Source organism: Chaetodon auriga, chromosome 18, assembly GCF_051107435.1.
Source record: "Chaetodon auriga isolate fChaAug3 chromosome 18, fChaAug3.hap1, whole genome shotgun sequence".
Taxonomy (NCBI): domain Eukaryota; kingdom Metazoa; phylum Chordata; class Actinopteri; order Chaetodontiformes; family Chaetodontidae; genus Chaetodon; species Chaetodon auriga.
The window spans coordinates 3,639,557-3,663,441 of NC_135091.1; the positions used below are offsets into that span (position 1 = coordinate 3,639,557).

Here is a 23,885-nt window from a genome sequence, read left to right on the forward strand (position 1 = left end):
GAATCAAAGCGTAATTCAATTGCAGAAGTCAGAGTTGAAGTGTTATTTGAGTTTCAGACCAGCGACGCAGAGCTCATTAGATCTGTGAGCACACCGAGTCCAGATCAGATAAGTCCTCCAGTGGAGCTCTGGAGCTCTGCTGACCTCTGCAGCTAAATGGTTTACTGAGCGCCGACCTCCATAATGAAACCATTACCGTGGACGGACTGTCTGTGTTCCAGCTGCTCACCTTCGTGTTCACATCTGATCTGATGCGTCGACCCGCCAGCAGCTCGCGCAGACGGCGCTCAGCAGACGGCCCTGTTACAGTCAGCTCGCTGCTTTTTACCAAAGCTGACGTTTCAGACCGTCTGTCTCACTGTTGGTTTGTTTCATGTTTATTTAATGTGTTGGTTTAAACAGTCTTTACTAGGTATGTACAGTACAACTAGTGATGTCCCAATCAAATTGTTATGGCCCAGATCCCAACTTGTGTCCAGTCTGATACGTATAATCACCGAAATGACAGTTTAACACTGAAGCTGAAACCAGAAAATGAGATGAGAGAACTTCATTTATCCTGAAAGACATGTCTGTGCCAAAGATGGTCAGTACACATCGTAAAGAAACAGAGCAGCTGAAGATCTGCAGCATTAATTGCACATACATACACATTCTGCATTCAGAAGCTCCATCCTTCCATTTTCCACCTCCTTCTGCTCCTTCTGGGGATCCTGAGGAGTTCCCAGGCCAGATAAGACCTATAATCTCTCCAGTGTGTTCTGGCTCTGCCCTGGGGTCTCTTACTAGTTGGATGTGCCCAGCAAACCTCCAGAAGAGGCGCCCAGGAGGATCCTGATCAGATACCCGAAGCACCTCCAGTGGCTCCTTTCCGCACGGAAGAGCAGCAGATGGACTCCGAGCTCCCTCTGGAGCTCCTCCACTCATCTCTAAGGCTGAGTCCTGACAGCCTGCAGAAGAAACTCATTTCAGTCGCTTGTATTCGTGATCCCAGTCTTTTGGTCTTGCTCCAAAGCTCATGAACGACCGTAGGTGAGGGTTGAGACGTAGCTTCATCTTCAGATTCGCCTCTCTGAACCACAGCGGTCCTGAACAGCGCCTGCATCGCTGCACCGATCCACCCGTCCACCGTGCCGTGCTCCATTTTACCCTCATGAGCAAGACCTCAAGATCCTTCAACTCCTCCACTTTGGGGAAAAAACTCACTGGAAGGTTCAGGCTCCTGAAATTCGCTTCATGTTTCATCGTGTGTTTCAATCAGTCCAAAGTTCAGAAGCGTTCTCGTGCCTGAAAACAAACGGGCCGTAATGACTCCACCTCCCCAAAGAAGCCGGGGCCCAGACTGAATTATGTGGGACCGAGTCTGAAAATAACCTGATAGCGAGAGGAGAGCTGTTTTTGTCAAAGCTTTATTAAGCCGCCCGGTTGATGGGTCGTTTACTGCGGCGGCCCGAGGTGAAGGTCACGAGCTCCACTCTGCTTTCCGACCCGCAGGAGGTCACACGCACCAGAACAAATCACCCTCTGTGTCCACGTCGCTCTCTGACCGTCTGCTGTTTGCTTCACTTTGTTGAAATTAAGTTGAGTCCAGTTCAGTCGTTTATCTCGCTTTTGCTCCACTTTCTGTCTCTGTCTCAGTTTCTTTCCTCTGTTTCCTGCTGCCTTCTTCTTTCCCTCTCACGTCGGACTTTCACAGATTTGTCCTGCAGTCAGGAAAAACCCACATTAAAACAGCTTTTCAAACACAGCACCAACATGCAGGAAGTCGTGATGCATTTATCTCCGTCAGAAGGGCCTGGCATAGGTCACTTTACCACGTTTTATCTGCCGTAGGGGCGGAGCGTGACGTGCCGGATGACGTTAACGTCTTAAGTGTCTGAGCTGAGTTCAAGTCAAAGGAGTTAAACTGTCAGTCAGAGTGTGAACAGTGAAAGGAGCTGAAGGGTCACCAGAAGTCTGAACTGTCAGGAGAGGTGAAAGTAAAGAGCAGCGTCAGCAGCTGTGTGTGTGTGTGTGTGTGTGTGTTTGTGTCTCTACGTGTGTGTGTGTCTGTGTCTGTGTGTGTTTGTGTCTCTATGTGTGTGTGTCTGTTTGTGTGTGTATGTGCTTGTTCAGTATCTGTGTGACTGTTTTGCCAGAGACTAAAGTGCTCGTCAGCCAAATGATGTTTTGCAGAACACTGAAACGTACTCACACACGCACTCACACATACACACTCGCACACTCACACACACTCACACACAGACACACACACACACACACACACACACACACACACACACACACACACGCAGTCCTTCTGTTAATTGTATGTGTGTTTGTTTGTGTTTGTTCGGTGATACCAGGTAGAGTCTGGTTAAATAATTGATAGCAGGCATCCATCAGAGCGCTTGCACACATGCAAAGTAACACACACACACACACACACACACACGCACGCACACACACACACACACACACACACACACGCACACCTCACTGCAGACCTCTGCAGGTGAACTGATGAGGTGGAGATTAATGATGCAGTGAAACGTGAAGTTAACTCACTCACATGCTAACCCTCACAGCCCACGTTAGGAGCTCTCAGCTGTGATGGCACACACACACACACACACACACACACACACACACACACACACACACGAACAGGAAGCACTCCTCTGTGGGGGCTGGTGTTGATAGAGGGGTCGTGTCTCACATCAGATCGGTGCTGCTGCAGGCCTGGTCAGAGCGAAGTGAGACGCCGGGCGGCGATCAATATCAAGGCTGTACGTCAGCTGAGTTTTTTTAAACGTGGCTCTGGTGCAACAGAGGTTGAAAGTTTTTTTTCCAGTCACATGAACGTGAAGATTATCCTTTAGAAGAATACTTTTTTCTGAATCAATAAGCTTTGATAAGTCGCTGACAAACACGTTGAATGCATTTACTCTCATAGTTGTTTCATGGTTTTTCATTCTTCTTGGACATACGTTCTTTCTGCTTCCACTCGAGTGTCCATTGGTGGATGGAGGCTAAAATCCTCACAAATTCTCCCAGAAGTCTCTCTGACAGCTGAATTATAGTGTGTAATGGTTGTGGTGTTCCGGGTCCCTGTGGTGTTGCTCAGTGACCACTGACGAGGTGACCTGGAAATGAAACTGACCTTTCACGAGTGCGTCTTGAAGCCGCTCGTGGAGCCGCCCTGCAAACCCACGGAAGGCTGTGGTTTCACTGGAATGATAAAAGTGAAGCCGGGCGTAGCTGAGGCGTCCTCAGATAAAGGTTAGAAATAGACCTAAGTGTTCCCTGATGCCTGGAACGCAGAAGCTTGCTGTGGTGGGATCCATTTTTCCTCTCTTTGACCCGGGGTTGCTGAGCTTTGAGTCCTTCAGGGCTCAAGCTTTTCTTCAACCTTCACAGTGAAGCAATGAGTTTTAAACACTGAGTGGATCAGCAGGATTTTACCAACACGGGTGCGCGGGGGGACCAGTTGTAACATTTTCTGGAGATTTAGCTGGAAAAACTTTACAAATATCAATGAAATTTGGTGGAAAGTTCGGCCACTCTGCCGGGGAACATGTGATTAGTTCATGTGGATTTAATTCAGCAGCTTTCTCTGGAATGAATTAATCAGTTCAACAACCGTCAGTGAACATAGAAAAACATTTGGAGAGTTGATTAATTATTTAAATCATTTATCATGAGTCAAACGTGCCAAGCATTCTCTGGTTTTAGCTCCTCAAAGTGAGGATTTTGCTCTCATTTCAACATATTTGGGTTGGGTTGATAGAACAAAACAAGCAATTTAACACGTTGGACTCAGAAAATTCGGTCCCTTTTTAATATTTATTGACTTAACTCCTGTAAAAACGATTGTTCTTTGCAGCTCGGCCCTTTAAGTTTTGGCTGAAACGGCTCAGAATCATAAGTCAGTCTTGTATTTAAATCAGCTCTTTGCCACCATCACCTCCAGCTGTTAGAGCCTGGAGGCTCAAAACATGCAGCAGGAGGGAGATTACATCGCACAAAAATCGTGCTTTAAAACATCTCTAAACATGACAAAGTGTGAGCTCGGGATGAGCTGCGGCAGCCATGTGTTATTCTGGTGACGTTATGGTCGGATGGATGGTGATACTGAGTTGTCAAACAGCGCTAGCTAGCATTAGCGCACGGTGGAGAATTGCTGCCTTATCTCCCCGTGGAGGCTTTCCCTCTGGTGGCATTTTGCAGTTAACATGAGAGGCCACTGCCGCTGCCGGCTTTGAAGAGGAAGTGAGGGAGAGGAGACGGCGATAGGGGGAGAGCAGGGCCAGATGGCGTCTCATTACGATAAGCTTATCGGGGTCTTCCACGCTCCTCGCTGCCTCTCCTCCTGACATCTTCTCATGTTTCTCCTCCTCTTCTTCTCTCTCCTCTCATCTTTTCGCCAACCCCCCAGTTTGCTTCAGCGCCACACAAGACCACCACCTCCATCACCCGCAGTGTGTGTGTGTGTGTGTGTGTGTGTGTTTTCATCTTAAATCCGCCCTCCAGGTCTCCTCTGGTGTCATTGGCGCTGTTAGCTGGAGTCGCTCGCAGCTCTGCAACAAATCAGAGCTTCAGGAAACAACCAAACTTTCTGCTTTCTTTTTGCAGCAATGCAACATTATTGGACACTTAAACCTCATAATATATCAAGGCATATGATTCATGAAAAGTTTCTCGTGTCAGTGGTGTTGCTAACTTGTTGCTGGACCACTTTACCAGCTGTGGCAACCTGATGAAGCTGCCATTCGAGCCAGAGGGTCCAGCCGCGGTAGTTTAGTCTGAGCAGATACAATGCAGATATAAAGCCGGGATGAGCTGCAGAGTCTGAGCTCTGTGCTCGGGTGAGAGTCAAGGCCTGGCGATAGGACATTTTACTGTGTGTTGATAACTGTGGTGTTACATCAGGTTCTTAGAAGCCGGCAGAGTTTCCTCCTCGGCCAGCTTAATGCTTAATGTTACACCTCAGCACCCACAAATTAGCTGCACATCAGCAGATCCAACGTTAGCTTACAAGTCACGGCCGCAGGAGCCACGACGAGGCCGTGTCTCTGGCTCGGTTCGACCAGCAGAGCGGCGCTCCGCTGTGGCCGACTGAGACAGACCTGCTAATGACAGCAGGAGCGCCGGGCTGCCCTCACCGTGCCGTCACACGGTTCCTTGCAGACGCCATCAAACCTTTGTCTTCTCCTTCTTCTCTTCTCGTGTTTGCTGCCACCGTTCACAGAATTTAACCGCTGAAACATAATCTCAGAATAAAAGGCAGAGTCTTTATCCTGCATGTAATTCCTCTGCTTGTTTGTGTTTCACGACACGTCTGCTCTGCCAGCTCGCCTCAGAGGAAGACGCCATCCAGCTGTGTGTGTGTGTGTTTGTTTTCAGCCCCGTGCTGCTGTACCAGTGGTGTAACAGATAAGCTCCGGAGGTGGCTGATCTGAGCTTCATCAGCCAATGAAAACAATCCCGTCAACCTGTGTGGATGCAGCTCTCTGGCTTTTCATTTGAACCCTTTTTGCTACAGTCACCCACACACCCGCTGAGATTACGTTGAGCCTCGACTCCACTGAAAATTGATTGAGAGCAGAAAAATATATTTTATAGATGCAAAGACTTGTGCATGAAGGATGAGAGAGATCCGAGCAGGGAGGGAGCAGACTGAGGCTGAGACAGGAGGGACCACCAGTGTTTGGACACGTGGAGTTCAACCTGGGATGGAGGCGTCGTTGAGGAACTTGAGATGGTTTCAGTTTCAGTAGCATTTTAAAAAATCTGAATCTGTTCATCGAATCAAGTTCTGGCACTGGAGAAGCGGCTGAACCACTCGGGGTTGGTCTTTCCTGGTTTCTACTGGAACTGACTGCGGCTGTGTTTCCGTCTACTGTCGAGCGAATTGTGAGCAAAACTTTGAAATGTTGCAAAGCAGAAAAAACGAAGAAAAGGTGAATTAAGCTGGTTTGGAGCAAATAAACTCGGCTGCACGAGGTGTCGTTTCCTCAGAGGGTGGTGGCGCGGGCTACGTCACGCATGCCTGTAATAAACAGAGTAGAAGAAGAAGAATGTGAAAAACCACCTCAGCTGAGTGTAAAATGTGTGTTTTCGAATGTGATATTATTTCAAAATGCTCATAAAAACACCTTGATGGAAACAATAATTTCATGAATAACAACACCGTCAGCACTTAGCGGGGAATAAAAAGACAAATTGTCATTTTAGAAATAATTCATAAATAATTGCAAACTCTAATTTTAAAATCGGATTTATGTTCCTGTTTTTTCCATTTTGTTCTTTTTAAACTAGATGAACTGAATGTTTTCCTTTTCACATTTTTCAGGTTTAGTTCGCTGGCATCAAGTGTGTGTGTGTGTGTGTGTGTGTGTGTGTGTGTGTGTGTGTGTGTGTGCGTGCGCGTGCGTGTGTGTGTGTGTGTGTGTCTGGTGTGTGTGTGCCTGTTAGCTGAACTTGCTGATACAGCACAGATACCAGGTGTAATAAAGCGAGAGCCCTTTAACACAAGCCAGCCTCTTCAGACACACACACACACGCACACGCACACACACACACACACACACACACACACACACACACACACACACACACACACGCACGCGTCCTCATACATTTACATCCACAGACTCTCTTCGCTGCCGCTGCAGAAGAAACACAATGTTAAACTTTTTGGATGTCATCAAAGGTGATGCACACACACACACACACACACGCACACACACACACACAGTCTAGTTGGCATGTTTTCCACTCGGCGGTGCCGGAGCAGCTTCCACGCCTCGCTGAGGAGTGGAGCGTGTGAGTGAGGATGAATAAAGAAAGAAGGGTTCGGAGGGTTCAGACAGCTCTGAAATAATCGATAACGAGCGGGAGGATGAGGTCTGCTGGACGCCGGCGCTGGGAGGGTGTGTTGGGTTTTCATCCAGTGTTGGGATTAAAGAGGAGGAAGCATGTTGGAGAGGATTAATCTGCCGGTCAGTAAACATGAGGTGAAGCCAGGAAGAAGCTCCCTTGCTGGACTCTTTAATCTGTCCCTGCAACAAACAGTCAGGATTGTGTTCATTCAGCCTCACTGAGCTCAGACCCCGAACGCTCCGGCCTGCTCGGCCCTCGCGGTGCCTTTGGAGGGACTTTAGGTGGCATTGTTTCAGAAGAGTCCCTGTTACTTAATCCTATTAAGCAAATTTATTTTTTTGGCAGCAAACTTTATCCCAAACTTTCATCCTTTCTAAATGTTCTTTGGACCACACGAGCATCGTTTATAACATTTAAAGCACTCAGTCCTGCCAACGCAAAACGCTACGACCGTGACTTCTGTTCCATGAAGGAGAGCAATGAGAGGCAGGTAATGTGAGGTACACCTGGGCAGTGGCCCTGAGGTCCATCCTGCCTTAATGAAGATAGACATTAATGTAGATACATGCCATAGGTGATCTGTCACAGGTGGACTTTCTCAGTCTGTTGAACATGTGGCTTGATGACGCTGGGTCTGACCTCTGAGCTCGCTGCTTGGCCTTGAGGTGATGTTTCATGCTCGATGGTACAAAAAAATCCTTTTTCCAGAAGCTGCACAGAGCCGTGCTTCTATAAAAAGTCCGTCTGGGCGTTTTTGAACACCTTTGAAACTTTTTTTTGGCAACGCTCCAACAGTTTTCTGCTGTTTGCGCTCAAACAGGTGGATGAAAACGCTGTTTGACAGCAGGTTTGGAGTTGGTTTGAAGCGTGCTGAGGCCTCCGCTCTGACGTTAGCATGAAGGCGGAAAAGCCTGCAGAGTTTGAATAAACCTCTCAGAAGCTGCTGGCTGTGAAATGAATGAGGAGGAGGAGGAGGAGGAGGAGCCAGAGGGAGGAAGAAGACAGAAGGGAGGAGAACATAGTGTAAAGGTTCTGCTTTATGATTGTTGCAGTGTGTTGGCAGACCCTCCGCCACACACACACACACACACGCTCGCTGTTGGGCTGATGCCATGATGAAGTGATCCCTGAAATGAGGAGCATGGTTCACAAGAGAATAAGTTACACGCACGCACACACACACACACACACACACACACACACACACACACACACACACACACACACACACAGTAAAATAAAACGTGATGTCTGAAGGAGCTGAAAACGCTGCCAGTCGTCTTCCCCTCTATTAACCTCTTCTTTCTTTCTGTCTCTCTTCATCTGCCTTCAGTTCTCCCTCTCTCTCTCTCTCTCCCTCTCTCTCTCTCTCTCTCTCTCTCTCTGATTTATGACCAAACTCCTGCAAACTAACGCCGTTCCCATCAGCCTCGGCTGTAATTTGTGTTTAGTGTTAATAAGCGAGTGTCAGCATCAGCAAGTTAGCATTGTCACAGTGAGCATGTAGCCAGGATGACGCCTCTGGTGTGGCTGCAGACCCCTCGTCCCTCCTGTTGGGTGTGTTAGGGTTTCAGTGTAATGAGAGTTTAACAGCTTGTGACCCTGCGGTTCAGTGGGCTGGAATAAAAGGGTTATTAATCAATTAAAAAATGCTTTCTGTTTCAGGTTTGGTCGAGGAACCTTCATATACATTCTTGGTTTAATAATGCTTTTCTTCTCTCTCTCTAAAGTCATGTAAAGCGTGAATGTGCACGTCTGCTCACAGGTCACCAGTGTGGGCTTGAGTCACGCCGTGCATGCTGGGTAAATCTCTGCTGTGTCTCTACCTCCAGGTGACGGCACGCTCAGAGTTTGGGATGTGAAAGGCGCTGCGTGTCGATTGGCTGTCCCAGCACACAAGGCTGAGATCCTTAGCTGTGATTGGTGCAAATATGACCAGGTGAGCGGCCACCTGATGCTGCAGCATTTGCTTTGCTGTGTTTTTATCCTTGACAAATGGAGTTTATGTTAAGTATTAATACATCTGTCTCAGGTAAAAAACCAACTTCATTTCAGACTAAAGTACATTTCAACAGGTTTATTCATTTTAAAGAGTTTTTAACCTGCATTATTTTTATTTTAAGACTTGAAAACCCACCAGATGATCAAGTTTACTCCACCATCACTGCATTTAACAGCATTTTTTATTGTGAAATATAGTCAAGTATTGAGCTTTTTTCTGTGCTTTATGCTTTGAAGGACGTGCTTCTTTGTTTCTAGCATCTATATTCTGCCTTACGGAGCTTTAGTTATCTTCAGATTAAAGGATATTTAACTACATGTTTATGAATATATATGTTTTTTTTCTCTAATAGTGAATTTTGTCATTTGTGTGTAGAACATCGTGGCCACAGGCTCAGTCGACTGCAGTGTGTGTGTGTGGGACCTGAGGAATGTCCGACAGCCTGTCAGTCAACTGCGAGGCCACACCTACGCCATCCGCAGAGTCAAGGTACACACACACACACACACACACACACACACACACACGGCCTGGTTTACACTGTCAAATGTCTTGTAACAACACTCTGTTCTCAGAATTTAGAGCTGCGTGCGTGCGTGTGCATGTGCATGTTTATGTGTGTGTGTGTGTGTGTGTGTGTGTGTGTGTGTTGTCGCGAAGATGCAGTGCAGGGCCTGACAGCATCAAAACGCCCACTTAAATGGACCTAATAAGACCACACACACACACACACACACACACACACACACACACATATTATATATGGAGACGTGTGTGTGTGTGTGTGTGTGTGTGTGTGTGTGTGTGTGTATGAGAAAAGACAGCTGCAGAGGAGTCCTTAAACACATCCCACTTACTCAGATTAAACGTGTGTCACACACAAACACAGACGTCATGAATACGCACACACTGACACACACACACACACACACACACACACACACACACACACACATATAACTGCAAACACAAACCACTGGACACACTCACCTGAGTTCACCCAATCAAAGACCTGTGTTGCTCAAGATGTGTTTTTCAGGACAGGTGTCACTACTTGATCAATAGAACTCACTGTAGACGTAAGAGTGTGTGTGTGTGTGTGTGTGTGTGTGTGTGTGTGTGTGTGTGTGTGTGTGTGTGTTTTGTCTGCGTCTGCTTGTATCGATTTCCTGGACGCTGAACAGATTCATGATCAGCAGAAGAAGAGAAAAGAGCTGAAAATAAAGTGAAAGACACTTCGAGGTTTCACCTGACAGCAGATGGAATCACGGCCTCTGTCCTCGCTCCTGTCGGCTACAGTGTGTTCAACACACACCGTCAGAACAGTTTCAGCACAAACTGAATGTGACAGGCTTCACAAAGGCAGGACTGTTGTATTAGGCCGCATTAGTTTCAGCGAGGTGTACCTAATAAACTGGCAACTGAGTGTATCTGTCTCAACAGTGTCAGCCTTCAGTCTGACATCAGCATCAAAAATCCAGCACCAGTCAGACTGAAAATCATCAAAAACGATCCGAGTTGATTGTTTCTGTTCAGTTTTCCAGTTGATTCCATCAAAATACAACAAATCCCACAATAAAGGGGTTCAGACAGACGCAGAGAAAGATGAAGAACAGAGAAATGAAGAGACTCTGCCGGGTGACTCTGTGCTCCATCACCTCAGTCTTCTGTCTGCTTTCACTTCGGTAACAAACGGCTTTTGCTGATGATGCCAGTAAAGCAGCAGAAAATATAATAAAGAGACAAAGAGAGATGGCGGTGAAGGAGGGAGGTGTTAAACGAGGCAGAGACGCAGCGAGAATCTGCCCGCTAAGAAAGGTGAACCTGTGGGAAGCAGAGAGGGGGAACAAATGGACGAATAAATTAATTCAGGAGCGCTTAGCCGACAGTCGGGGAAATGACTCTCTGTGGACCCTCCTCGCTCTCGGCGTCGGCACAATCCTGGAACTGCTGAGCAGAAAAAAGGTTGAAAACTCTGCTCAGCCCGCCCGAAGCCGATTTTCGCTCGTCTGCTTTTTTTTTTTAACGCTCACACTGTTTCACAAGATGAGGGAAAACCTCCGACTGCGGCCCAGAAAGAGACGTCAGATGAAGGCTCGTTACTCAGGAGTCCCCGAGGAGCCAAAACGCTCAGTGTGTTCTTCACCCAAACGAGCTGTAAACAACGCAGCGGGTCGGCGTCAGAAATCTTTAAGCATTTTATTCTTTCCAAACGTGTCACAGTGTTCATGATGCTGCGTTCATGTTCGCTGCAAAGCTGAAGCCCAAACATGAAAAACAAATCTCCACGTGGACGTTAATGTTCACGCGTATCGCCGTTAGCTGTCGACACAGGTTAGCAGGTTAGCTTAGCAAACATGGATAGCATGTGAGCTAACGGCCGATACTGAACAGGCTTCTGAAAGCTGAATCACCGCATATCATAACATAACATGTTGTGATGGAAATTCAGAATTAATGTAACAGAGAACATAATTTTAGCGTTTTCAAATGCTAACATGATGCTAATTTGTTGTAATTCCTCTTCCTGCAGTTTTCTCCGTTCAGTAAGACTTTGCTGGCGTCCTGCTCGTACGACTTCACTGTCAGGTAAGACCAGCAGTCACTGCTTCCTTCTTCTTCTTCTTTCATTCATTGTTATTCATATCGTTTTCATTGACTTGTTTGTCGGCGCTTCACTCAAGACTGTGAAGTATGCGTGTAAGTCATTTCACATTAATGAGCCACAGAAAATGAGGGAAGTTTTGCAGGTTTAAGTTTAATTGAGTTTGAACAAAGTCATTTTGAGAGAGACGCCCCCCCGGGGAGCTTATTAGACGCGAACAAATACTCCTGATAATGAAGTTACTCTGCAGCACAATACTTCCAAATACTTGGATTAGCTTCCTCCTACCAGTGATTTTGCACTTTTTACAGCATTTGCTATGAGTCATGTCACATCACCGTTCATCATCGCTAAGCATTTTGCAAACCATGCAATAAATATGCAGTAAAGACACAAACAGATTGGAATAACAGTGCCTAGCCCTCTTTCTGTGTGGTGTAACAGACACGTGTCCAGATGTGATCTCCAGCACGGTGTCGCACTTCTGCTCACGCACCTCTTCTTTCAGTCCAAAGTGGATGGATGGTGTCATCCTAGATGTAGCAGTGAGTGAGGACGCTGTGATAACGTGTGATAAAGTGAACTGGTGTGTGTGATGGAGAGAAAGATGGCGATGAGATGAGCTGCAGAGGCTCAGTTAATAAAACCTGTAATATCAAGCAAGGCTGCCTCTGTGTTTCTGATGAGGATGTGCTGCTTCAGTGAAGGAGTTCGCCAGTTTCTGCTGCCCTACGTTTAACATAAGATCTGTCAGTGACGATGAATGCTTTTGCAGACGAGATGAGATGGAAGGATGAATGAAAGAGGAAGCGCAGGGAAAAACAGTATGAAAACAGTTGGCAGCTAACTCCCCTGGTACAATGTTAGCTATTTTAAAGCTAACTCATGAAAATGCTAACTCCCCTGGTATAATCTTAGCTATTTTAAAGCTAACTCATGAAAATGCTAACTCCCCTGGTATAATGTTAGCTATTTTAAAGCTAACTCATGATAAAGCTAACTCCACTAGTATAATGTTAGCTATTATAGAGTTAACTCATGATAATGCTAACTCCCCTGATATAATGTTAGCCATTTTAAAGCTAACTCATGATAAAGCTAACTCCACTAGTATAATGTTAGCTATTATAGAGCTAACTCATGATAATGCTAACTCCCCTGATATAATGTTAGCCATTTTAAAGCTAACTCATGATAAAGCTAACTCCACCGATGTACCCTTTAAAAAAAATCAAATTAATAATTAATTATTCACAGATGAATTATCAAAATAGTTGTGAGCTGCACTCTGAATATACAGTATACAGTAATATATCTTGGTACAATAAAAGTTATGAAGCACACACACACACACACACACACACACACACACACACACACACACACATTTATTTTGTCTCAGTGCAAAGTGAAAAACCTGGAAATGTAAGTTTTACTGTAGATAACTCATATCTGCTCTCTTTCTTCTTCACAATCAAATGGATTTGGTTTCCTTTATTACCAGATGCAACAAGGAAGTCATTTAAAAGAGAGCGGATAACAGTGTTAGGCATACTTTGGGAGACAGTATAAACCGTAATACAGTACATTTGATGGAAATTTAATTGCAAAACCATTTACAGATAAAATACTCATTTGGGATTCTGTTTCCAGAGAAATCAAAGCGGATAAACGTGATGGCTCACACAAAATGTCTAACTTTCCTCTAATGTTAGCGTTTTCTCTGTGACTTTAGAGGATTATTTTAGTCCTTCAGGCCTCTAAAAATAAGCAAATAAAACAAAAATAATGCTCTTTGATTGCAGGTCGCAGTCACACAGGATGCAGCATGTGACGAGGGGCCACACAGGGTTACACCCAGACGATTTAGAGGGTCAAATACCAAAATATTACATCAGACTCTTCACATGTCGACATATCTCCCAACCCTCGATAGCAGAAACCAGTTTAGAGCATTTTTTCCATCATTTTCGTTTCATGAGCTCAAATGACTAAATTACGCTTCTACCGTCGCTGACGAGACACCGAGCAGAAGATGGAGGCACGATTGGTGGCGAGCTGACAGAGGCGTAATGCTGATATAAATGCCAGGTGTTAGTTGTGTGTAACGATGGAGAGATAAGCGAGAGGGGAGGAGGCGTGAAATGCCAAGGAGGAAGAGGGAAGGCCTGAAGATGAATGTGGGGAGAGCTGGCTCGCTGACAAACCTCGTGTTCTATCGATCCGTGCTTTCATTGGCTCAAATACTCTGAGCTGAGCACTGCTTTCATTATAGGCTGCTCAGACACACACACACACACACACACACACACACACACACACACACACACACACACACATACACACACCAGATTCTGGTTGACTTTGGCCTCTGGCTGCTAACAAAACAGTGTCTGTAGTAATAATCCCTTGAAAGAAATCAAAAAAGAACCAAACAACATTTATTTTTGTTTTCCCAGAAGAAGTCTGGAGGCTGCAAACAAAGGAAAATGATTCCAGGTGCAGACACTCTCACCTGTTACCTGTCTGGACTGAAGCTGAGAGCAGAGCTCAGGCCGCAGATGCCCCCTTTAGATCCTGAAGCTGCTTCAGACACTCTTCAAGCACTGAAAATGTGCAGCATCTTTAATTTAATCTTCTCCTTTATTAGCTCGTCCACTGTCCCCTCTGAGATAATTCTTAATCCGTCCATTACAGCTGCGGTAACACAGTTTCAGTGGGTTTGCTTCGTCTGATCTTGCCTTATTAAAACATTGTGAATGGGACGGAGCCAAGGCCCCAAATTATCCTGTGTGTGTGTGTGTGTGTGTGTGTGTGTGTGTGTGTGTGCGCGCATGCGTGCGTGTGCTTTTCCTCCATAGCAACCACACGTAGGTTTTCTTTGTGTTAAATAATCCAAACACGTAAGGTATCAAGCTAATTATCACCTATTCTCAATGTGAATCCAGCCAGAGAGTGCGTGTGTGCGTGTGTGTGTGCGTGTGTGTGTGTGTGTGTGTGTGTGTGTGTGTGTGTGTGTGTGTGTGTGTGTGTGTGCGGTCATGTATGTGTGAACCCTCTAAGCATCGATCGTGGCCGACTGCAGGAGGCTCTGATCACATCATTAACAGCGGCCTCATGGCTTCAGATCGTTAGCCGTCGGTCTCGTCTCCGTCTGTTGATCATCAGCTTCTCTGCAGCTTTTAACGTTTGTTGAAAGTGATCAAATATGAATTTTATTTTTTGCTACATTGTTTGTTTTAACACATACTTATGTCGCTTTTGTACTGATTAATTGTGATGTATTGTTTTTACTGTACTTTCCTTAGTAAGTCTAGAAGTTCAGCATTTTGGGAAATAAGCTTATCGGCTAGTTAGATGCTCAGATCGGTTCATTCTCAGCTGGATAGCTTAGCTTAGCACAGTGACTGGAAATGACTGGAACAGCCAGCGTGGCTAAATCCAAAGCTAACAAAAGTGAGCCGTCAATCAACATGTTTTGTTTGCTTCGTTTGCATCTGAGTGGCGCTAAAAGGTGTTGAAATGCAGCCGTCGATCGTCCAGATTATCAGACGTGAAGGTGAGCTGAGTCTTAAATCTGAGCGCCCCTGCTTTCACCTGTTGGTGTATTCAGCCTGTTTCACCTTCCACTGTGTAAACTCCATCAGCTCACACACACACACACACACACACACACACACACACACACACACCTGCTTCCACAGGCCTTCCTGTGTGACAGAGACCGTCCTTATTAGCACACACCGTCATCAGCTCATATTAAGAGTCTGTCCTCACCAGAAAAACTTGTTGCCTGAGTTCTCTTCTCATGTTGTCGTCCTCCGTTGTGATGGCAGAGCTCCCTCTCTACGGCCTTAATGTCTCTCTTTGCTTTTTTTTGTGGTTTTGTGGAAGAGTAAACACTCAGACAGCCGACTCACTGAAAACACGGCGACAGTCGGTATTTGGTATTACAGCGAGGCTCGTGAGTGAGGTCATGTTTTTGCGTTTTAACAGCAGGTTAGATGACTCATGTTTGCTTTAGATAACGTGTTCTCTGCTTCGCCGCGGTCTGTGTGTTTGTGTGACCCTTCACATTAATTTCCTGTTTTGATTAAAAGCATCAGCGACTCGCGACTCGAAGGAGGGTCGAGTCAGCCTTTACGTTTCTGTCTTCTTCTTGTCGTCTGTCACTTCTGCTCTTATCAGAAATGTTTTATGGCTTTTATTTTTTTTGTGCTCCGATGCCCCCCCCCCCCCTCCTTTTCTCTCCGTCTGCTGTGACTTAATGAGTTTCATAGTAATAGACACACACACGCACAAAGCTGACAGGTGAACGGACGCTTCCACAGAATGAAACACAATAGAAGATAAATAATTACCTACCATGGAAATTTGGGACAAAAGGCAGCACGAGCCGCATTTATACAAACACCACGGTGTATTTGTCTAACTGGGTCAGTCATCTGGTCTTATACACACACACACACACACACGCACACACACACACACACACACATGCACACACACACACAGACGTCAGCCAAACCTGTAATCAGTGTCACACATGAATCTGACTCTTGCTTTTAAAGATAAAAGGTATACTGAGACAGAAATGTTGACGCCTTTTTAAAGTTCTCTGTTTGAGAATTTGCTGAAGAAGAATCTTTTAACTCAGGCAGCAAATGCGTTGTTTTCATCATCAGTTAATCTGCTGACAGTTTCCAGGAATCACGGTTTGTCCGTTTGTGTTTGAAGTGTCCATGTTCAGTTCGTAAAAGACATATGATGTTGAACAGAGGACAGCATGACTGTACCGAGGTACCAATAGTTTTCTGCTGATTCACTAATCAACAGGGAGGCGCCAAAATAAGTTTTTTGGCCCGGATTCGAGTCCTTTGATATCAACTATCTGCCAGCACTGAGTCGGAGCCGATACTTTACATAGCAGCAGAACGACTTGATCCAAGCACCGACGGCAGAACTATGAAGATGATCAGATTATTCATTTAAATACAATTAAAGCTGAACTGGGAAAAGGTGACGTGATTGGCCGAGGAGAAGCTGCATCACTATGTTGGATGTATCGGTTGTTTGGTGGGGTTACAGAGTGGAGGCTCTTCCCTCACGGATGATCTTTGTGACTCTTGATACGACTCAAGCGCTCAAATGAGGAGCTGCTTCCTGAATGTTTTTCTTCTTCTGCCAATGAGTAAACAGTCAGAGATTAGCGACACTGGCTCACCTAAATTCACGTTCTACGTTCTGAAGAAGAGCACTGCAGCATTAGCGGGCTGAGGTGACTCTATTTTAGCCCATACTGGTCCATTAAAGTATGCTGGGAATCGATGAATTGGGTCCTGGCACCACCGCAAGGCCTCATCAGATGATTTCCACGTTAAAAAAAAAAAAGACTTAATTCTTCTAGTTCATCCCTGAATTCTACGTCTGCTGCTGCGTTTTACTCACAGCGCTGAAATCTAGAAATCGGACCGATGCAGCGGACAGTAAATCATTGCTGCTGCTCGTTTTATGAAGCTAATCAAGGCTACAGTGGCTCTTAGCTGCAGGATTATTACTCCTGCCTCTTAATGCACTGGATGGGAGCGCTCTGACAGAAACGCATTCATTTCAGGGGAGATTTTTTTTTATTGCCACTGCACTTCATTATGCTGCGGACATATTGCTCTGCACTGTGGGTGATGAATGTGCTGGACTTCCACTTCATGCATATGTATGTGAATGACTGTACAAAAACCCCCTTTCACTGTGGTTATACATCCTTATTTATTACTTATGTCTGTATTCTATGGTGTTTTAAATATCTGTTTTCATGGTGTCACTGGGAGGAAGATGAGGGTGGCATCAGAAGAAAGGCCGTGTCGATACCTAATGTTCAGTTTGAGGACACTTCAAACTCAGCTTGTTGCTCTCAGCTCTGCGTGGTCGGGGCAGGCCCGGCTTTCATCAGCTTAAACCAGGTTTTCTTCAAAGTGCTCGTTGTCTAACGGCATCTGAAACCGTGGCTCTAAGTGTGGAATTGGAGGTGAGGTGCATCTCGCAATTTTGGCAGCTCTCTGAAACAGACACACCGGCAATCACGGCCTCTCTACGCCGTGATCGGTCGACGATGTGGAGGTGTGAAAGTGGGCCTCAGCTGAACTTCACAAACTTTCTCAAACTGCTTGACTTTGAAAAGAAACTGTCCGAAAGTTTGTGCTGTTGTCCTCATTTCTACTCTTTGACTGTGATGAGAATACAAAGACAGAAATATGACACAGAGCTCTTGGAGAGATGCCAGAAACACTGACTTCATATGTATATAATCTAAGATTTCTACATTTAGCATGTTGACGTGCTAACGTGGCTGCATCCCAGTCACCAAACAGGTTCAAAGAAATGTTGAAGTCACTCATGGTTGGATGTTAGCTTCCTAATTTGGGTCATAAGTCAGTGCCAAAGTGGAGAGAGAAACTCAGTCTGAACGATGGTGAACGACAGTCTGTGCTGCAGCGTCGTAGAACACACACACACACACACACACACACACACACACACACACACACACACACCCACACACAGACACTGAGTGTGAGCAGTGATTTACACTCACAGCTCACTCAATATATAATATCTCTCAATGCACGACTCTCCCCAGACACCCATCACTCAGTGTGTGTGTGTGTGTGTGTGTGTGTGTGTGTGTGTGTGTGTGTGTGTGTGTGTGTGTGTTTTGCAGCTTCAGTATTAATACAGGCCTAATGGAGCCCAATGGGAACTGCAGCATTCCCTCTGAAAATGATTTAATTACATTTGCAAAGTGGATGAGTCTGTAGGGAGTGTTTGCTGCGTCAGGCCTTTGGGTGCGCGCACACACACACACACACACACACACACACCACTCTGTCAATACCAGGAAGAGAAACAGTCTTTCAATTAGTCTGATTGGCCGCTGCTGCCTGAAGTCTGGAGGCAGTGTTTCATTGGCTCTTTCTTTCCACCTCTCGTCTCGCTCTCTCTCTCTCTCTCTCTCTCTCTCTCTCCTGCCTTTTTGTAACATCCCTTCTTCTTTGTGTCTTTTAAACCTCTCTCTCTCTCTCTGCAGGTCTCTCCTTCTCTTCCTCTTCCTCATCATCTTCCCTTTTCTTTATTAAATCCTATTCATCAAAAACTGTATGAAGTGAGACATTACAGGTATGAGCAGGTGTTTGCTCTTTGTCAGTCTGTCAGTCAGATCTCCACACACATCAGTTTACAGGCTTCTGTGTAAATTTTCTCGCATTTTTTAAGTATTTTGCTCAGTGATGGTGTCTGGAAACGAGAGCTGTCATCCTCAGGGGAGCATGAGGGCGCTCAGTAAATTGTATCCCGTCCATTAAGTCTTTCTCATTTCTTGGAAAGGAGATCTTGGCCTAATCGTGAAGTCAGAGCCTTCATCTCTGACTCTCTTTTGGATTCATTTTTTGGCACCATGATCGACATAATTCTAATAGAAATCCTGGCCAGTAGTTTTTGAGGTACTCTGTCATGGATCAATGCCTGTGACATTGGATGAAAGGCTGAGGCTTCACCAAAATCGATGCTCTCCATCCACCACGGATCGAGAGTATCAACTGCATTCATAGAAACGTTTTTCTAGATATCATGTCGTCCACCACCGTCCGGCACCAGTCGTCCCTGCTGGCAAACGAGTAATAAAATCTCATGAAGATGTTTTATCTTTTTAAGATAATTAAGGACAAACATACAAACTGCACGGTAAGAAGAAGAAGATGTCCTGTCAGACACAAAACAAGCACATACTGCCTTAATTTAAGATATTTCATCTGACTTAGATTTGACTTTTTGCCGTGTACATGTGAAAATATTTCCGTGCTGGTGATGGCCGACCTTCCTCGAGCTGCTCTCCTGGTTCACCTCTCTCCTGTCCCATGTCTTCACGGTAGCGAGCAGCAGTTAGCGGTCACTCTGGTGATACGCTGCCCCTCATTCGTTTGAAGAAATCACCGTCAGGCGGCCAGTTCGTCCTCGTTGTACCTTTAAACTTTTGGGAATCTTACATGTGAGTAAATTTCTGTGTTTGTGTGTTTGCAGGTTCTGGGATTACAGTCGGAACCAGCCTCTTCTGGACACTGTGGAACATCACTCAGAGTTTGTCTGTGGACTCGACTTTAACCTGCACATCCCCAACCAGGTAACACACACACACACACACACACGCACACGCACACACACACGCACACACACACTGTGAAACAGAGATCACAGTGAAACTGGGGGCCTTGGTCCATCATTATAGATGTAGTTAATAAGTCCATGACATGCAGACAGCAGGAGCTTTGCTGCTTATGGAGATTACGCTTCACTAAGCACGTCAGAGAAAGACTTGGTCCATAAAAAATGTGGGAGGTTGCCCTTTAGACTGCTGCCACCCAGACCTGGATGAGCTGTGGACAATGGATGCATGACAGATGCTTCAGCTGCAGGCAGCATTAATGAGCGACAGTGAAATAGCGTCTGGTTTTGCTATCGTTCATATTACTGCAAAGCTCCAGGGAATTAACCTTAAAACTTGTGTTTATTGCCATCATATTGAGAATAATTCACATCCAGAATAGAAAATGCAGAAGGAAATATTTGGGTCAGGGAGTATTTGTATTTTTCCAATTTGTTTTCAGATTTAGGAACATCTCCTCCTCCTTTACTCACCTCTTTGTCTGGCCTGTGCGTGGGCACCCATCAAATTACTGTGTCCACGTCTGCTTTTCTATCTGCCCGAGTGTTTGCTGTAGTTCTTAAAATGGGGCCATCCATCAATCTGTCTGCAGAGGATGCGGCCGAGGTTAACCCACACACACTAACACGCGGTAACACACAGTAACGCAGGGCTGTCGGGGAGCCGTGTGCTCGAACGTGTCGGGGTAAAAAAGCGGCGAGTTGAAAAGGCCACTCTTGTCTAATTCAGTTTTTGGGCTAATTTGGACACGGTGTCTCTCACAGCGCGTGGCCGCTCCCCCCGCAGAACAAAGTCCAAAGCGATATGGCGAAATGACAGCCGGCAGAGCACAGCTCGAAGCCACGGGAGAAATGCGTGGGAAATGGTGACAAAAGCCGTGCTGGGGTTGACGCTGCGATGGGAAATGAGCGCTGAAATCAGCTGCAGCTGTCTGCAGACTCACTTTGGTGCAGAAGGAAACGGAAAAAGTGAACTGAGGCCATCAATCGTACACAACTGCGTCATTTCGAAACTCTTGTGCTGCGCTTGGAAGTGGAGGAAAGTTTAGCTTTGTTAGCACAACAGCCCCTAAAACGCCTCCGGCCTTTTCGGTCTTCTGTGTTTTTGTCTGACCATGTAGCCAAATCGAGCCTGAGTGTCTTTGTATGTTTTAGCCCATTAACTGTAAATGGTGCATGCATCACCGCGGACCATTTTCCAAAGCGTGCCATTAGTTTTGAGAGCGATAGCGTACCCTCAGGGTGGCCATCGGATTCGGCTCATTTCAGTAACACTTTGAAAATCAGTTTGCACGGCCGGGTTCAAGAACTCTTCCACGAGACACCGACGGCCAAGAGATGAAATAAGGTGACGAATATCTGCTGTGATGTGGCGTCCCAAGCGACATTTTCATGGCGTCCTGAGAAGGACGGAAATCTGAAATGTTGTTTCAGTGTTTCCCAAACTGGAGCCAGAACAGAATCTCAGACAAAATATTCTCTGGAAATCACAGTCGAAGTTACTGAAATTTGTCCTTGAGAAATGTACAAACCGAGGAAATATGGAACTGTCCGTGGTGCTGCAGCTGCTCGTCCAACAGAGGACAAGTCGTTTTATTATCAACAAATGTGCGTAAATGTGAATATCAGAGCCTGATCCGTCTTCTTCCTCTGAGCCGTGGAGCTCCACTGTTGTCCCAAAACTATTAAAAACACATCACTGAGCTGCACTGTTGCACTGGCTGCCATGTTCCTTCATTATGAACACACACACTGTAGTGTCAGCAGCAGGAGCCAATGGGCTTGGAGCTGAGAGCCACAGACAGGAAGTCAGAAAGTATCGAGAGATGGACTGACATGTTGTTGGTTTTGGGCTTTTCATGTGATCCCTCTGCTGCAGGATTTCCTTTTTCTGCATCTACGCGACACATTTCTGCTTTCTCGACTCGCACCTTTCACCAGAGTTTGCACTCGGAACCAAAAATAGCTCGCCGGAAAATCAGAGCGAGCACTTTTCCAGGACACCGATAATGACGAGGTGGAAGTGCGTACGAGATAACGCCTCGCGAGCCGGAGCGCGAACCCGCGGCGTCACGGCACACGGCCGGTTTCCCACGGCAGCCAATCGCAGAGGCCGAGCCGTCCCGACTCCGAGCGGATGTGTTTGTGTCTGTGACAGAGGTGCGCTAATGAGCTGTATTGTCCCTGTTGTCAGTGTGTGAGAACATGTGTGTGAGTGCGTGGGAGGAGGCGACGGCTGTAATGAGCTGCATTGTTGGCGTGTTGTTATCAGACGTCATTACAGACGAGCGGGCTGCTGAACGACAGACCCTCACATGGCTGCGGCAGCGTTCAGGACACTAAGACTGACATCACAGAGCAGATCTCCCTTCTATTTTCAGTCATTCTGTCCTACTTTCCGTCTCTGCCCGCCCTCTCCATCTTTCTTTTTCTCTCAACTTGATTTTTTTTTTGCCACGTCTCTGTACTTCTTATCTCGACACGAGGCAGCTGCGGCTCAGGAGGGAGAGCGATCATTGGCTTCTAATCAGAAGGTCGATGGTTCAATCGACCGGCGGTTTGGTGGTCAGTTGACTAGAAAAGTGCTGCATAAGTGGAGTCCATTCACAATCTGCGTGTCACCCTCTCAGCCAATCACATCAGGCAGTAGTTAACAGTCCCTCTGTAAGGTTTGAACGTGTAAAAAGATGTCATACCAATAAGACAGTGGCTTGTTCGGCTTTATCATTTTCATGAGTCACTCGGTCGTCTCTGCTCACTGCTGATTTTTCTGAAACAGCACAGTTCATTAAATTGGGAGTAATGACAAACGTCATATCACATTTAGGATATCTTCAGTTATTCTGGAGTGGACACGGAGGCTAAAAAGCTAAATAAATGTGCAGTGTCGGCTGATTCACATTGGCTATTAATTGCTTGCACGCAGTCATTTTTCTACTGGACCTGATGGAACCACCTGTTATTCTTAGAGGAGCTGAAACTCAACTGCTTCGATAAATAAGACCTGTCATGTCTAGACCTTGTGTGTGTGCGTGTTCATGTGTGTGCGTGTGTGTGAGAGAGAGAGCGACATTGACAGCTGTGATCTACTGTTCCTCCCTCATCACTGTGACTGGCTGAGTCAGCTCTTTGTCCTCCATCGAGACCTCTGACCGGAGCTGCCGTGTGTCTGTGCACGCTTACATGTGCATGTGTGTCGATGTGTGTGTGCGCATCTTTACGTCCTACACAGGAAAACTGAGCGCACACCAAGAACACGTGGAGGTCCGTCCATGGCTTCAGGTGCAGGCGTGTGAGTGACGTGTCATTGACGCTGCGTTACCGTCCCGCCGTCAGATATCAAACTCATCCTCCTCTTCTTGTTTTGTCACATCTTTTTTTTTTTTTTTTTTTTTTTGTCTCCGCTCTCACCCCCTCTCTACTCTCTTAAGGTTCGTCTGTTCTTGTTCTTCCCTTTAGACTCTTTTCTTCTTCTGTGTTTTAACTTCATCCTCAGTGGGAACTTGCTCTTATTCCTCTTCTTCTAATTAGTTCTTGCCTTGATCACTGACTATTCCCTCTCTCACACTCACACACACACACACACACACACACACACACACACACACTCCTTCACTGGTGTGGTCTCTGGTCTTATCTGGTCGTGGCCACGTGTGTGTGTGATGGATCACCCTCCTTAGGGCACTGCAGGCCAAACCACACACACACAAACACTTACAAACAAATCGGGCATAGAGGACTTTTGCTGTGTGTGTGTGTGCGTGCGTGCGTGCGTGCGTGCGTGCGTGCATGCGTGCGTGCACATGCCCGTGAGAGAGAGATAGGATGGTGATAGATCATAAAAGAGTGCAGGATGACAGCCAATCACAGGTGAGCACAGCCTCGTACTGTGATACAGGATACTGTCTGTGCTATAGTACTACTACAGTGTCAGTGTAGTATGTTGTGGTATTTGTGCTACTAATGTAGTAACATAAATACATATAGATATACATATACAACACCAACAATGTGTTAGTGTGTCTCACTACTTTCTGACCTCCCTTCTCTATAATTTCAGAAGGAATAATTCGATTGAATTTTCATGCCGTAACACCAGAGATATTCCTCAAATGTGATGATTTTCTGCTTCTCGGTTTTATTTCATCGTATGTCTGGGTTTACAGAACGGGTCGTTTTGGTCAGACAGCACAGACTTTC

General features: G+C 46.0%; 1 protein-coding gene across 2 annotated transcripts in view; it reads left to right on the plus strand.

Annotated features, from left to right (window-relative positions):
• The window catches only part of pex7 (peroxisomal biogenesis factor 7), a 32,781-nt gene that overhangs the window by 3,130 nt on the left and 5,766 nt on the right, over nucleotides 1-23,885 (plus strand). For both annotated transcript variants that reach the window (XM_076757095.1, XM_076757094.1), the window contains exons 7-10: nucleotides 8,697-8,803; nucleotides 9,242-9,355; nucleotides 11,400-11,455; nucleotides 19,545-19,644. In XM_076757095.1, coding sequence (XP_076613210.1) covers nucleotides 8,697-8,803; nucleotides 9,242-9,355; nucleotides 11,400-11,455; nucleotides 19,545-19,644 — 377 coding nt within the window. The remainder of the gene's footprint in view (nucleotides 1-8,696; nucleotides 8,804-9,241; nucleotides 9,356-11,399; nucleotides 11,456-19,544; nucleotides 19,645-23,885) is intronic.